Source organism: Nelumbo lutea, chromosome 8 (assembly GCF_056320005.1).
Source record: "Nelumbo lutea isolate HS-2025 chromosome 8, American lotus-T2T, whole genome shotgun sequence".
Taxonomy (NCBI): domain Eukaryota; kingdom Viridiplantae; phylum Streptophyta; class Magnoliopsida; order Proteales; family Nelumbonaceae; genus Nelumbo; species Nelumbo lutea.
In genome coordinates, this window is record NC_142691.1 from 30,342,508 (window position 1) to 30,359,657 (window position 17,150).

The 17,150-nt window shown below is 40.1% G+C and overlaps 1 protein-coding gene across 1 annotated transcript; it reads left to right on the forward strand.

Annotated features, from left to right (window-relative positions):
• Nucleotides 1-3,105: 3,105 nt before the first annotated feature.
• Nucleotides 3,106-7,263, forward strand: LOC148843669 (protein SIEVE ELEMENT OCCLUSION A-like). Its single transcript, XM_088956835.1, has 8 exons — nt 3,106-3,326; nt 3,437-3,484; nt 3,883-3,933; nt 4,672-5,108; nt 5,193-5,302; nt 5,507-5,625; nt 5,721-6,209; nt 6,315-7,263. The coding sequence occupies exons 1-8, from the start codon at nt 3,153-3,155 to the stop codon at nt 6,993-6,995; spliced, it is 2,109 nt and encodes a 702-aa protein (XP_088812961.1). The 5' UTR covers nt 3,106-3,152; the 3' UTR covers nt 6,996-7,263.
• Nucleotides 7,264-17,150: the final 9,887 nt, after the last annotated feature.

Below are 17,150 nucleotides of genomic sequence, written 5' to 3' on the forward strand. Positions count from 1 at the left end.
ATGGTCCTTGGGTCCAACCAACTTATGAAAACCCAAGGACTATGGGCAGATCCAAGATTAGCCCATCAGGTATTACCCTCAATGGTCTTATACTTAACCTCTCAGCCCATAATGATCAAACACTGCCCGACAAGAGAGGACCTCTCCCTCGGCTACAAGGAACAGTGTTGCACTCTCTACTCACAAGGATCCCGGGAATTAAAACATTTTGCAAACATTTTGAAACCATAATATATATATATATATATATATATATGTATGTATATCTCTATATAAATAGATTTTGCAAAAACAAATTTCAATGATTGAAATCAATTGCCGATAGTTTAGGTTTCTATTAGAGAGAGTGCCTCCCCGATCATTCACTTTGTTCGACAAAGGGGCTGATCCTGTCACTATGATCACCCACTCAGATGAATTCTCGGACTGTCCCAACATACCCAGGTTTTGACCCCCTCTAAGGATCTCATTGATTGGCATATCAAAGACAGCCCAATCCGACACCTAGTGCAAAAAAATAAAAAAATAAAAGGAACGAAAAAAAAGTTTGTAATCCGATCAGAGTTAGCAGTCTTCGAATCTTTCATTTGACCCTCAGACTTCTCGAGCTAGGCCTTCTGTCTTAGCTGGCCGAATTCCATATCTGCAGAAAATAAAAAAAATCAAACTAAATGAAAGTAAATTTTAGAAAGGGAAAAAATGGAACTAGTAATGAAAGAACATAAATTAAATCTAAGACTAATGGTTGGGATCCGAATCCATAGGTGGCAGTAGTGGCGTAGGCAAACTACAAGCAAGAACCCCTCCTCTTGCTTGGGCGTTCTCCTCTTCCTCTACCCTTGAACTTCTTAACATCAGCCTTTCGTTTTACCTGGGGGCAGAATCCAACCCCTTCTCAGGACTCCTTGGGTCCTTTTGATAGAGAATGATGGATACAACTGGGATTAGAGAGAAAGAGGGGGCGGTAGCTGGGTTTTAGCAAAGATATGGGCACCTTAGGGTTTCTAATAAAGAGTTAGGATGGCTCTGAGTTGATCCTAAGGCTGAGAGGAGAAGGAGAGGGCACCCAATATTATGTAGGGTTGAGATTTAGGCGCCCAAAAATGGATGGAGGAGATTGAGGTGCATAGGGTTGAAAGGTGGAGATTAGAAGGAGTGGGTGGCGCCCTAGAGTGGATGGCTGAGATAGAAGATGGAATGAAGGGCTGAGATCTAATGACTAAAGGTTGAATGGTGAGGATTAGAAGTTTGGTGGCACCCTAGGGTTTAAAAGCTACAAAAAGTGTTCCCTAGAATGAATGGTGGAGATTAGAAGAGGTGGAGGGTGGAGATTAAACAGTTAGGGGCGGCTAGGGTTTGCTAAGGATGAAAAGAATGGGTTAAAAGGCACCCTAGGATTTGCTAATGAGAGGGGAGCATGCTAATACAGCAGGAGGGGCGCCAAACTGGGTTTAGCAGATAGGATGTGCCTTCCTATTCTCAGTTTTTCACAAAAACACCCCCTCTCTCAGTTGAATTTCGCACTAGCCTCCCAAAAACTACATTTCAGCCATGTAACTTCCTCAGTTTTTCACAAAATTTGCACAGAGACACTAAGAGGTCACAACAATGAATTTAACTGGGAAAAGAAAACACTTTGAGTATTCTAAGGTCAAAAATACCCCTAAAATGATGCCCTTAAGGCATCAAAGTACAGAGTTATCAGTCTCACATTAAGCATGTAGTCGAGCCATACTCTGAGAAAGACTCAGGAACCAAACTCAAAGGAGAAGGGTGACGAGCAAGCCATTGAAGTCTTTAATGGAGATCAATAAATTTCACTCCATAATATTCCCATGCATATACATTTAAAGGAAATCCTGCCTCATGAAATTGATGTTATTAATACTAAACCCAAGGATGGTGCCTTGAGCTTTGGCAAATGTAAATGAAGGGTTACATTAAAATAATAGTTGCAAACCCAAATATTCACACCCTCAATAATTAAACTCTAAAACTTGTGATCTCAACGTAAATGTCAGCATAGAAAGAGACATGTACTACCATAAGTTCTAAGAAATGTCCATTCATGAAAACCACAAGGAAGTAGGAAAAGCCAGCACCTTAGTGTGCACAGGCAATGATATTGCATGGGTGGATCTGGAGGCAAATGGATGGTGGGACCATTGGCTAGAGTTGGCAACATCCAGTAGTAGTTGGAGCTTCTCACTAACCTCCTTCAGGTACCACCTTACTACCCCTTATCTTCAGGTACCACCTTACTACCCCTTATCTCATTTTAGTTTCGGTAATTTGATTTCTTACACTGATTGCACCTTATTATTTTTTTTTCGAAGGTTGTTTATAATCTAAAAAAGAAAAATAAACTCGACCTAATAATCATCAAATATGCCAACGTGCAACATACCTAGTTCAATCCGATATTTTAAGAAAAAAAGAAAAAGAAAAAGACTTTAGATGGTCACTTTGTGCATGAAAAGATAAAACATATACTGCTAGGCCCTAGAAGACGCTCAATGGAAAGCTTATCTATTACCATTCAAGTTAAGCGATAGTATTAACATCATTCAACTTCTATTACCATAACCAACCACGTCAGTCACTCACCGGAAAGCTTATCTATTCTCTCCCCTCCTTTTATCACATTATTTTTTGGATAATATATGATGATACCTCAATCTCCTTCAGATATGCCAACGTGCAACACATGACACCATGGTTGAACTGTCGACCGAAAAACCAGTGGTCAGAATGATTTTATTTTCGAGTAGTTTTTTGAAATCATGCAACACATAATATGACCAAAATCTTATGAAATGTGGCTTATTCTTGGCATCTCTTCCTTTTCCAAGGACTGATTAAAAAAGCAAGGTAAATATCTTTCACCTTTTCTGAATAATGGTGAGATTTTCTCAAGGGTAAAGAAGATGGGGGTATGCATCAGGTCATGCCAATACCATGCAGTAAAACGTAGCAATGCCTTTGTTGGTCCTAAAAAGAAGAGAAAGTGATATTTGGAAGACTGGCATATTTTGGGCGAAGAGAGGGAATCGTGGGCCTTTGTTGGGATTCCTATTTAAGCCCAATCTTCCCCCTCCTAGGCCCAAGGGAGTAGCTGATCAGAGGTCTGTAATTCGAGTAATTTAACCTGGATGGCCCAAATCTGCCCATGTGCTAATTCGTGTTTCATTTACCTCTTTGGTGATGACATAGACATTGAAGAGGTCCACAAGACGCATGAATCAGGCAATGCCTTCAGTGATTATGAAGAAATTGTTCGCATAATCACTGACATCCTCAAACCGGCCTTCGTTGTTTATTGCAAGGTGGATTCTCTTTCTCTTTATTGTTTTGTTCATTCTTTATAGATTGATAGATAGATAGATAGATAGATAGATTTTATAAGAATGTATAACTGGGCTTAACTATAATGCAGGTTGTTGAAGTGAAAGGTCCAGAGAATAAAGTACCTGAGTCTTCCAAGGTAATAATACCTCAAGAAATAACAAAAATGGGGCTTTATATAAAATGAACACTTTACTTTGATTTTAGTGCATGTCATAAAAGTTAAAACATGTTGTTTATATTATGTTAATTGTATTGTATTTTTATGGGAAAATCTATGATGCCAGAAAGATATGATATCGAAAAAGCTTTGCCCAATCAAAGCTCCCCCGGTGAATTTTTATTAATACCACCTGATTGATCATGACCTCTTTTGTGATACCCGTTGATTGGCCCTAAATTTTTCCGAAATATCATATCATTCCGGTATCATAGTTGAACCCTATTTTTATCCATTATTTGCACATGTATGTAATATGTCCCCTTACACTATAATTATCAAATGGGACTTAATATATTTGGACTACGATTCTGCAGGATCCATTGAAACTAGAGCTTCTTCAAATAATTCAGGAGATCTATTGGAAGGTATCCATTATCCAAATATGATAAGACCGTGATTAATTTTGAAAAAGTGGAATTAGAACTACTGCAGTTTAAGCCAACTCTTTCCCTTCTATCTTAAAGATAGAAGCTGAATTAATGCTTGATACATCATCATTATCATCATCATTTTCATCTCCAACCCTTATTCCGTGGAGTTGGCTATATGAATCCCGTTTCACCATTCCATTATATTTAATGTCATATGCATTGTTAAAATATTAGCACTTAAATTATTTTTTTAACTACTTACACCCATTATTTTTGCTCATGTCTACCCCTTCTAACTGCTTCAACTTGCAATAGATCATTTCTTCTTAAGGGTGCCGTTAATGGTCTTCCATGCACATGACCATACCATTTTAGTCAACTTTCTTTTTCCTTAATTTTTAATTTTTAATGAATATTTTATTACAAAAAATACCATATATATCAATCAATTTTCTCTCATTTTATCACTTACCGGTGCTACTCCTAAATTCCTATAAATGGCAAATACCTGAAATGACATTTTTTTATTAATTTTTCTTTATTTTATTCTTACTAGATTCAAGTTGCAGGTCGGAAATATTGTGTGAATAGAAATAGTAATTGCACTAATTAATTAATAGAACTTCTGAGATCATCAACAATTTAGCTTAATTGGTTATATATATATGTTTTATTTTGTACCTTATTATCTACTCTATTGTGGTGGAAGTAAATTGTTTATAAATGGGGCAGATGTTATGCATGTGTTATTGTGACGGCAAACCGCGTCTAGGTGTAGATGGAGATGAAAAAGAATGCATAAAATACATGTTTGGTTTAGTGAAGAAATACCCGTATGATGCAAAGCTGCTTCTGGTGCTGGCTGCATTTGCCATGCTCTATCGTGAATACTTGTGGTCTACCCAAGACGACACTGCCCAAGTAGACTCCTATCGCAACCTCAAACAGCGCATTTTCTGCAAAGGGAAGCTCTCAGAAGATGAGAAGGAGCATCTTAAGAGTCTAAATTCTCTAGTAACCAAAATGCTGCATCTCACAAAACCAATTATCAGTCTCACCAGCTACACAAACATTGAATACCAAAGCTTGTATGTTAGGATCGTTGCTTACCACATGATTCGAGCTGTAGTCGTCTGCTTCTCTTCCACCATGAAATTGATAAGAGTGAAGTATGTCTCTCTCTCTCTCTCTCTCTCTCTCTCTCTCTGTTCGTTTCTATCTATTTAATTCACAAAATTATTTTATTGTTACAGGTATACGAATTCATCAGAAGAGATGAAGCTGAAGACAAAACAACTGTTAAAGCGACTAGACGAATTAAAACATGCGGAGAAATTCTTAAATGACTTAAAAGAACAAGCAGGTTTGATAGCTCGCTTTATCCAGAAGTGATTTTTAATAAACTCATTTATAGATTCATTTCCCCTCCAGCAACAATAAAGTTTGGGGTTAATAAATGGGGCAATCTGCCCACAATTCTGGATAGAGAGTGGGTGATAATAGTGTATGAGAAGTCCAGACCGCAATTAATTAAGATCTAACAGAAGTTGTTTGGGACCTCTTGCAGACTGTTCTAACTTTGCAATGGACTGCTTTGTAAAACCTAGTCATACAGATGTTGTTGATTTAATCAAGAAGTTGTTCATCAAGCCAACTGAAGGAGCAGGACTCAAGCGGGATGGGAAGGTAGGATGCTACTGACAGACGACAAGCATTAATTATTTCAGGCCAATGCAAAGCAAAGAACTAACGTGCTTAAATTAATGCATGACTTTTGGCAGGATGTTCTGAATTTTGAAGTTCTCAAGGGCAAATCAGTAGGCTTATTCATCTCAGACTTGGACTACTACCAAGAGAACATTTCAGAAAAATTCAAGGCTCTAACAACAGTTTATAAGGAATACAATAAGACATTATTCGAAGTCATCTGGTTTCCTATAGTAGAAGAAGGGCAAAAAGAAGACCCAGACCCAAAAGCTGATAAGAACCAAATGCCATGGTTCTGGTGCAAACCTTCAACCATCAAACGCCCATTCAAGTGTTACATCAAGGAATGCTGGAACTACCAGAAGAAGCCCATACTGGTTGTCCTAGACAAAGAAGGAAAGATCATCTCCCCCAATGCACTTCCCATGATTGAGATTTGGGGAACTAGAGCTCACCCTTTCTCCAAGGATAAGGAAGCTGAGCTCTGGCGAAACGAAGAAGATCGTTGGAACAAGGAGAAATGGGCTCTCATCTTTAATCGCTTGGACACCAAAATTCTATCGGTACATCTCTCTCTCTCTCTCTCTCTCTCTCTCTCTCTATCTATCTATCTATCTATCTATCTTTCTCTCTCTCTCTCATGTGAAGCTTCTATATAACTGAATCAGATAGGGAAGACATTGTGCTTGCTTGGAGGTTCTGATGTTCAGTGGTTAAGGAGCTTTGTGATACAAATAAAAGATATTAAAGAAAAGCTCAACCAGATGGATATCGCAATCGTCTACATGGGGACGAATTTGCTTGATGAGCAAAAATTGCAGAGTATCCTAAGCACCATAACCGAGGACAATGAACAACATTTTTTCCAGCCTTTGGAAGAGAAGAAAGGAAATGAATCAGTCACCTGGCCTAAGAGAATCATAGATTTCTGGCGTTATCTGGAGAACTACCAGTACTTGAGGATGGAAAACTGTGAGAAGCCGTTCCATGAGGACGAAATCTTGAAAGAGTTAATGTCCATGTCAAGCTTCAACGCCATTGCGGATCGTTGGGCCATTATCTTCCAAGGGTCTGCCGAGGTGAAGGAGTTCTTCAAATTCAATGGAGAGGAATGGAGTAAATGCTCTGAGAAGCTCGACATGAAAATTTCCTGTTGGAAAGCCAAAACCCCAACAGAGGACAAATTCTGGAAAGTGTTGCAAGCAGCTCAGCAGGAGCATTCTCTCCGGCTGGTTGTCCCTCAAACCACTGCCGACTTTTCCAGAATGGTTCTCAAGTGTCTGAAATGTGATCATTCCATGGAGAAGACCTTTCTTTACACATGCTGTGCAAAGGAATCAGGCCAGTAGGCTTGCTTGGATTCAGAATTTCAAATCAGGTTTGGTTTTCTAATAATAATAAGCTCCTTAGGAGATTGCTAGTTGATTGAAGCCATGAAGTTTTGAGCTTTTGGCTTATTGGCTAGATTTGGGAAATACCAGCGTCGTCTATTTCGTTTGTCTATCTCTTTTGTTGGGCTTACAATTGCTTGATTTTGCTTGTATTTGATTTTTGTGTGCTTGTGTCGTTGGCTTGCTTAATAAAATAAACGTCTATGCTCTACAAGTTTTCTTCCTATTATATTTTTTTGGACTATGTGGGGATGTGAGCATAGAATCGATGATCGATTCTAAAACCAGAAAATCAATCGGAACATAGAATTGAAGAAGGGAGAGATTCACGGGTCGTCTAGTAAAACTTGACATTGGCATTCACTCTACAAATAAAGGGATGCCAAGTGACCAATCTATTGGGTCATTGACCTCTGTTTTGTTTCATATATAATTCCTTTCTTCCTATACTACAATTTCTGGCCTTCATAATCAAGTTTAGGTGGAAAGATCACTTAGGCATGATCATGGGTCGTACTGGGCCAGGCTTACCACTTGGGTAAGGACATTAGTCGGGGTCACAATTGCGTTACACATCAAGATCTCTTGGAAAAATTAAATCAATAAACAACTCATGGAGGTGTAAAAGTTCCTCTCCCAATTGATCAGGACCTTCTACTAGTAACTTCAGTTCAAATTCATACAGAACTTGAAAAGGTTACTAGGGAATTTTGGTGGTATGATACAAAGAAAAAAAATGCAAACATGCTTGAATAAGCTATGCATGCCTATATCAAGTGGGGGCTGAGCCTTAGAGAGAGTCTTCAAATGAATAAGGCCATGTTCATTAAACAATGGAAACTGCTGACCTGTCACAATAATTTATGGCCTTCTGTTATAAAAGAGAAGTACTATCCATGGTCGAAGCAGGCTCATGAGCTCCTCAAAGAATTGCAACCCAATTTACTCTGGCTAATTAAGGATTGGTTAAACATCCATGCAATCAACGACCCTTTGATGATTACCCAACTCCTCTCGGCAAAGCCTGTAGTGTCACGTTGGAACTTTGAGCAACTCTCGACAACAAGCCTGTAACCCTTCCATTAACCCTCCCAAGTCACACTGGAACAACTTTACTTTTCTATCAAATAAGTTCACAACATGATGTTTAAATTTAATAAAAATATCAAATACATCAGATATATTCACCATAGGAAAAAGCCAAGAGAATTTTGAAAAAGCATCTATAAACAACACATAATATTTAAAACCACTAGTAGAAGCTACTAGGACTGGCCCCTATACATCTGAATAAATTAGTTCTAATGGATGACTATAACAAGTAGAAGACATGAAAGATGCAAACAACAACTCTTGCCTAATTGACATGACCCACACACCGCTAAATTAAAAGAACCATTGTAAGGAAGACCAAAATGGGTGATAACACTTCGAACGACTTTAGTAGAAGCAGGTTCTAGTTGATGATGCCAGACTCAGATTGTAGCCTTTTCTCCAACTAGTGCAATGGCATTTCTAGTAGATGTTAGCAGAGATTATGTTGAATGGGATGGGAGATCCATCATATGGATGGCCAAACCTTGCTGGAAGGTTGGGTGAAATTTTAGAAATTTATTTCACTTTCATCTATGAATCGCATTCCCTAAAATAGAAAACTACATTTTCAAGGTTCGTTCTTGAATCTAAAATTGGACAAGATTTGAAACCAATAGGAAGTGAGGGATATACCTGATACGAAGTAACAGTAACTCCCAATGAAGGTCTTTACGCCCAAGGAGAAGACCAAAAGCCGTCTCCACTGAAGATGACACAATGTGTGGTGAAGCAGGATTAGTAGGATGACTCTTCTGCAAGAACCGAAATTCTTCAGCAAGAATGAAACAAGGGCTGGTGAGTACGAATTCATATTGTTTCTTCAGCCAAGAAACAATATCAAAAACCTTTCTTGATCAGATCCAGAAGTGGAGACCAAACTAGGTAGGGATAGCAAGAACAGGAGATAACTCTACAGACTGATGTGTCTAAAATTGAAGATTTCGCCCCCTATTTATAGTCTTCTTTGGATTAGCCTCCTAATCTAATTAGGAGAGAGTTTCTTGATCCAAATCTGATATTTGGATCTGGACTCTTAAATGGATAAGACTTATCTTATCCTTCAGCTAATCCAAATCAGATTATAAATCAGATCTTGCCCCTTTTAATTAACCAAATTAAGCCCAGTTCGAATTGTGCCTTAGGCCCATTAATCTTATGTGCTCACTTACTCCTTAACCTGCTGCCTAGTAGAATCTCTTCGTATGGCGTGGGACCCTAACATTGATCTACACATCAGCCACATGGATTCAGCCCAACCTTTGTTATAAGGCTTGGCCGAATTCATTGTAGGAGACAATGAATCCCTGAGTCCATCACAATGGGCCCAACATTTACACTAAATGTTTCTTGGATCCAGTCACCTTATGAAAACCCAAGAACTGTGGGCAGATGCAAGATTAGCTCATCAAGTATTATCCTCAATGGTCTTACACTTAACCTCTCAGCCCATAATGATCAAACACTGCCTGACAAGAGATGACCTCTCCCTCGGCTGCAAGGTACAGTGCTGCATTCTTTACTCACATGGATCCCAGGAATTAAAACCTTTTGCAAACATTTTGAAACCATAATATATATATATATATATATATATATATATTATGAAAACAAATTTCAAAATTTGAAATCAATTGTCAGCAGTTTAGGTTTCCATCAGAGCGAGTGCATTTCCTGATCATTCTCTTTGTCTGACAAAGGGGCTGATCCCGTCACTATGATCACCCACAAAAGTGAATTCTCGGACTGTCCCAACATACCTAGGTTTTGACCCAGTAAAAGATCTCTCTGATTGGCATATCAAAGACAGCCCAATCCGACACTTAGTGCAATACCATAATCGAGTCTAGGGGTTAGGTGTAACATTTTAGTTTTGCTCATCTACATCCAAGGTCCAGGGCAATACTAGAATTTAGTCCGATTTAGGGTTTCAAGAAAAACCCACACTTCATGTACCTCAGGTCTCACCTTGGCAACTGAGACAAGCCACCCCAACTAACTTGGTGGCACATCAGTGTCAGGCTTGGCAGGATAAATCTCCCCATATCTTTCCAATGACTGTGAAGATTCTAAACTAACACGAGTCTCATAAGTGTCCAATTTAAGGGTATTACATAGAAACATACCATAATAACATGAATCAATTATGCATTTTATTCATTTACAATAAATGACAATAAGTACATCAATCTGATTAGAGCTAAGGGTATACACTGTTTAACATATGTAACTTTTGTTGAAAAAAAGAAGGATGAAACTCAAATATAGCATTGTTATCCTTGGTGAACTTATTGACTGATAACAATTTTTTTTTTGTAATAGAGGGCACATGATAAATATCTTATAATTGAAAGTGATAACCACATTGAGAAATTAATGAACCAATATTTTTAATTTGCAACCCTGCTCCATTATTGATTTTCACATGATCAGACTCACCATAATCTAATTAAAACTAAAGATTTTGTAACTCAGTCATAATATGAAGCATAACTCCTGAGTCTGGATACTACGCTAGATCAAACTATGAAGAGTTCCCATTGTGGAATGCTGTTGGTTTAGGAATACTAGAATTTGAAGTAGATTGTTGATCACTACCGGGATAGAAAAGATCAAATCAGTGACGACACTTCCATACTTCACAACCAGGAATATTGCATGGTTGACAAACTATACTGTTGTGTCCCCAACCATGATCTTGACTATCAATGTAATTGCCACAACCACCTCTGCCTCTACCATGTGAATTATTACTCTTGGCTTTTTCAACTTATTCAGAAGTAAAAAGTGTACCTTTCTTTAGACTTTGAAGTTGTCTTCGTGGTTGGAGAATTATGGATCTGGAGTGTGAAATGAACGAGATTTTTAATGTGAGACTTCAGCCAAGGACATACCTACATCCAGCTCAATACCAATTGGTTCAATTGATACTAGTGATTATACGTTGGGTGGAGAATTTTCTTTGATGAATCATCTTAATCATCGATCTCTTTAGGGGGTGCAAGTGTTTTGCCTTCAACTATTCTCATCAGTTTGTGAGTTCTGAGAATTGGGAGTAGTTGTGCACGCCATAGTAGATAATTTTTATTATTTACTTTTATGGGCAAATAGGGTGTTACATTGGGAATGGTTGCTGCAAATTCAGGCGTGATAGTAGACAATAACGTGCCAAGGTTATTGACACCTCTTGTAGCCAAATTATTGATGGATGACATGATGGAATGGCTCTAATACCAAGTTTGAACTAAGAATCAACAAACAAATTTTGAAAAAGAATGGTTCAATGGTGATGTCTTTACACCAGAACCCTTGTCATTATATAATAGTATGAGGAAATAGTAAGAGTACAACAACAATTAGAAGACTTGTATTAGATTACAATTAAGAGAGATTGATCAAGAGTTAGAGATGAGACATGATTGGAGTTATCCAGCTGATGAGAAAAGGTTGGAGTCTTGGTTATCTAATGGGCGTGGCAACCTTAACCTTAATTAATATCTCTCACCTACCCTCCTCAATTACTATAGGTGCTTGCCATTTATAGCCAACGACCTCCACTCTCTATTTTGCCTCCTGCCTCTGAAGCACTGTGCTACACAAGGATTACTTCCTCAAATAGAAAGTTCACTCTCTCTACACTACAACAATGAAAGACCCTCAGAACGAACATTCTCAGTGCCTCACAGAGCAACTTTCATGTTACAAGACACTCTCAAGGGAACATTGGGAGGTGGTTATGGTCCCTCCATGTCGGGAACCTCAATGTATCACTTAGCGTATTCTCAGGGGATGCATCTTTCACCGAACCCAAGCCATAGTCTCCCAAGTTGAAGTCTTCGCAAGAAATGCATGGAACCCCAAGCAACCGGTGAAGATCAACTATAGGAAGTGAAATAGGTTTGGATGTAAAATGTTTAGGTGCAAATTCACCACATCCTGAAAAACTACATTGAACACTCCCTCTATGAGATGTTTGCAGCCATAACCGGTGAGGTAATCCCCAAAGTAGGAAAAAAAAAATACTAGTGGAAAAACCAATACGAGGTTAGTTCATTCGCCTGTGGATAAAACTCAATCTCAAAATCACTTATGGGCATGTTCCTCAACGACAATGGTAAGATTGGCTTCATTTTTGTTACAAAAATCTTATTTAGTTGTACGCATTTTGTGGCCTAATGGGTTACGTCTGGCAACAGTGCAAGCGGCTACCAGTTGACATGTCTCTCGACCAGGTTTGAGCTCTCATTGGGGATTGAGATATTGCCTACCCTAGAGACTAGCTCAAGGTAGATTTCCACCCTAACAAACCTCTGAAATAACTGATCTACAACAAGGATATCCCGCCAAATCCATGCTCCAACATTAGGTTCCCAGAAGATATTGATGAAGACTTGGACGATAATACCCGTTCCGAGAAGAGATGACGTATTGATGAAGTAGGTGGAGACAGTCTCACGCTAAACATGCAACCAAGTCATGTTCTGAGTAAGACTCAGGAACCAAAGTCAAAGGAGAAGGATGACGTGCAAGCCACTGAAGTCTTTAATAAAGATCAGAAAATTTCACTCCATAATATTCCCAAGAATTTACGTTTAAAGGAAAGTCTGCCTCATGAAGTGTCTGTTATTAATACTAAATCCAAGGATGGTGCCTCGAGCTTTGGCAAAGCCACAAGGAGGTGGCTACCCCATTACTGAAAACCACAAGGAGGTGGGAAAAGCCACCACCTACTATGCACAACCAATGATACAGCATGGGTGGATCTGGAGGCAAATGGGTGCTGGAACCATTGGCTAGAGATGGAAACATCGCAGCAGTAGTTGGTTCTTCTCACTAACCTCCTTCAAGTACCACCTTACTACCCCTTATCACATTTCAATTTCAGTATTTTGATTTCTTACACTCATTGCACCTTATTATTATTCTTTTTCGACCATGAATATATTTGCATGGAACATAAGAGGTTATGGTTCAAAGGAAAAAAAAAAAAAACAGTTTGAACTGTAACAAAAGTGTAAATTACACCGACCCATCCACTTCTTCCTAAAGGCCAAGAAACTAATCAAACAACTCAGGTTTCCCCATTATATCACCATTCCTACCTTGGGTGCTAGGGGGGTGTCATAATAGCATGGTGATCTGGATACAATATCTAGACATTGGAAAATGTCCAAAACAAAATAAATCTCAACACGCCGAACCCTGGCTCTTTTCCCATATATGCAGACCACCAGGAAGAGAAGAATGAGAACTCTATTGGAGAAGACTACATGGAAAACTCACTGGGAACCCGACCAACCAGCCATGTTATAATGGGCAATTACAATGCTCTCAAAGATGCAACAAATTACAAGGGTCCCCCACCCCTCCCCACTAGAAAACATCCACCGCCCTTATTCACTTCATGGAAAACTTGAACCTAATAGACCATTGGCATTCAAGGACCACCCTTCATGTGGTCAAACAAGCAAGAAGGTCCCACGAATGCTTCACACTATAGGCCCATCAGCCTCTACAACATCTCATGCAAGATCCTATTAAAAGTCCTTAGTAATGGACTCCAAACCCTAATACCAAAACTAATTACTCTAAACCAAGCAGCTAGGTTTTGTAAAGGACATGTAGATAAATGGTAACATCATCCTAGCTCACGAGATCTTAGCCTACATGAGAAAAAAAGAAGGGAAAAGGGATGGACAGTAATAAAACTGGACATGTCTAAAGCCTTTGACCGCATGGAATGAAAGTTCTTCATTGTTATCATGAGGAAAATGAATTCCCCTCACCCCCTCTGGTGTGATATGATTTATCAATGCATATTTCAGCCACATTCTCAATCACACTAAATGGAGGGTACTTTTATAATTTCACCACAAAGCAGGGACTCAGACAAGGACACTCCCAATCACCCTACCTCTTCATTTTTATATGAAGGATCTTTCACAATTATTAGAATAGCTTGAAGAGCGTGAACAATCTCTCACCTCCTCTTCACTGATGATTACTTTATCTTCTATTGGGGAGAAAGAAAACCAATGGAGAAGATTGCAAAAATCAAGACAACAAACCAACTTCCAAAAATCAAGTATTATTTTCAGTCCAAATGTGCCATAGAGACATCAAAGATGTCTTTGTCACCTTCTAGGTATCCCCTAATGAATCTTAAAGATAAATACTTAGGAGCCAGATTTTGGGTGGGAAAAGAGAAACTTAGTGCCACAAAGGAAATTCTAGAGAAAATGAAAGGAAAATTAGAACATTGGCAGGCACAACTCCTATCGCAAGTGGGGCGGGTCACCCTTGCTCAAGCAATCACACATGCCCTACCCACCTATCAAATGACCACACTTATCCTCCCTAAAGAACAAATTGTGAAGATGGAAAGGACATCCAAAAATTTCATATGGAGACAAGAACAAAACAAACATTGCCTCTCTTTCCTTACCTGTACAAGCTAACCAAATCTAAACACCTAGGTGAGTTAGGCATGATGAAATTAGGAGAAATGAATGTCACCCTGTTCTCAAAGCAACTTTGGAGACTTCTAGAAGATAAAAACTCATTGCGGGTGTAGGTATGTACAGCTCACTCAGACCCTCAAAGAACACACAGATACTAGGAGTAACACCACAAAAGCACTTATGAGCAGCTTACAATCAAACCCCCACGCTGCGATGAACTTATGGTTCGTCACCACCTTCGTGATGAACTCGCAACACATTAAGAAAACACGTGATAAACCCGCGGTCCACCAAGTCCAATCAACACCCAAACCTAAACAAGCCTTAGAAAGACTCGTCCAAGAAGACCTAAGCAAACTTGAGTGCGCAACGAAGTCACACCCGCTATGACGTGCGATAAACCCACAACCTATGAACCCGCTCCGGATAATGGGTTAGAAAGGATAGTAGGTCGAGCCCATGGCGAGGCCCACGTGTGCCCAGACACATGCAACCCATGACAGCAAAGGGCTTTGCAAACCACCATGAGGAATTGACGAAATAACGGCCTCTGAATGGTGATGTCACTGTCGCCATGTAGGATTAGTCATGACGCGCAAAAAGGTAGTAGCACACGTGAGTAATGAGGGATCTTAAGGATAAGGAAAGCTGATCCTTGAGAAGATCTTCATGAGACATGTGGTGATACCCCAGTAGTGCATCCAATGATTGCCAGCAAACCAAATATTCCCTTCCTCGATACGAAGTGAATATCCTCATCTCCTACCTTTTAGGATCCTAAGCATTTGTTATTGGTACTCTTGAGTATCCACAACCTTCTCGTCTCCTAAACCCTTTGACCAAAAGACTTTCATTTCTCTTCACCTTCGAGGCCTCTCTTTGTCTTTCAAAGAGACTGCTTCCAACCTAGCCTCACCCCCCTCCTACAGTAGAATCTCTAGTTCCACCTTTAATCACAAAGAATGGCCTTAAGAAGGATTAACCTTACCACCATCCCTAAGGATCAAAACAACATCCAAGAAAGCACTAACCCTGAAGTCGAAAACCAGCTGGAGATGGAAGCACCCATCCAGGCTAATATTGAGATCTTGTCAAACAAGGTCTATGGGCTCGAGGTGCGCTTCGAGGAACAGTGCAGGAAACTTGAGCAGAACGTGGAAGAAATGAGGAGCGCCCTCCAGATCCTGTTCAACCGTTCAGCCCAAGCTGAACAGACCCCTACCGCCACTATCCCTGGTGTCCCAAATTCCAACCCTAACCCCAGTCGCCATGCTTCCAACACCATGTCCGTCATCCTGGAACAACCCCATAGGACCACCTAACCCCAACTCAAGCAATATTGGAGGCCCCTTTTAGCAGAGAAGATTTGAGGGAATATGTGCAGGGACTAGTGGTTGAAAGTCGTAGTCAGGCCTAGGATTCAACAATCCTGTAGAAGCCTTATTCCGACCATATCCTATACAAGCCTTACCCCACCAGGTACACCTCTCCCTAGCAATGGCCTCAGTATGACGAATAGAGGGGTAGGCCGTAAGAACACATTATCAAATTTGAAGACGCCCTCGACGGGGACCTTAAGGTACATGAGTTTTCAAAGTTGTTGACCGGCCCAGCATACACATGGTTCATGAGTCTCACCCATGGGATTGTCGATTCATGGGGAGAATTAGCCAAGAAGTTCCTATCAAAATGGTTCACCCTGGAAAGGAAAATAACGATGATTGATCTACGAAACGTAAAGCAGGGACCAGGAGAAGACCCCTTGGCCCATGTCATGAGGTTCTAGAAGCTCACTCATTCTGTCTTCGATGAGCATGCCACTGAAAAGAGCTTTGTTGAGTAGTGCGTTCAAGGTATGCGCCCTACATACAAAATTGGCATCGAAAACATCGAAGTCGAAACCTTCATCCAACTCTAGAGATGCGTAGAGAGGACGGTGTAAACTGTCAATGATATATCCCCACGCAACAGGAATGAAGTGTATGCGGTCGACAGGAGGCCTAGAAACAACGGAGGAGCTAGACAAGGGCCATACCAGAGAAGTAATGCCCAAGGAAAAAGAGATGCACCGCTGCCTCCTCCCTTCCCCTGCACAAGAGAGGAGGTAATCATGATCATGAACTAGTTGGTAGAGGACAGGGTCATCAGCCTACCACCGCCACCACCAGGAGTTGACTCAGAGAAAGACAAGCATAGAGGAAGATGGTGCAACTACCATCAGACGCCTTACCACGACTTAATGGACTTTTTCACCTTAAGAAGGATATTCACACAGAAGGTAAAGTTAGAATAGTTTAAAAAGAAGGACCCGACCCACGTGGAAGTCGACCCCCTCTCGACCCATGCCTAGGGAGGCAGCATCAACATGGTAGGAGTGTTCGGAGAGTACCAGGATGACGCCCTAATAGAGAAACTGGAGCAATGTGAGGAGCTACGACAGTTCTTCACCAAACAAGGGGCCAACACAACAACACAGAAGTCAACCATCAGGGCCCTGGCCGAAGTATTTCGACACCCCCTGCAACTGTACAGCCGTGGCTGTAGCAGTGTTGAGTTCACA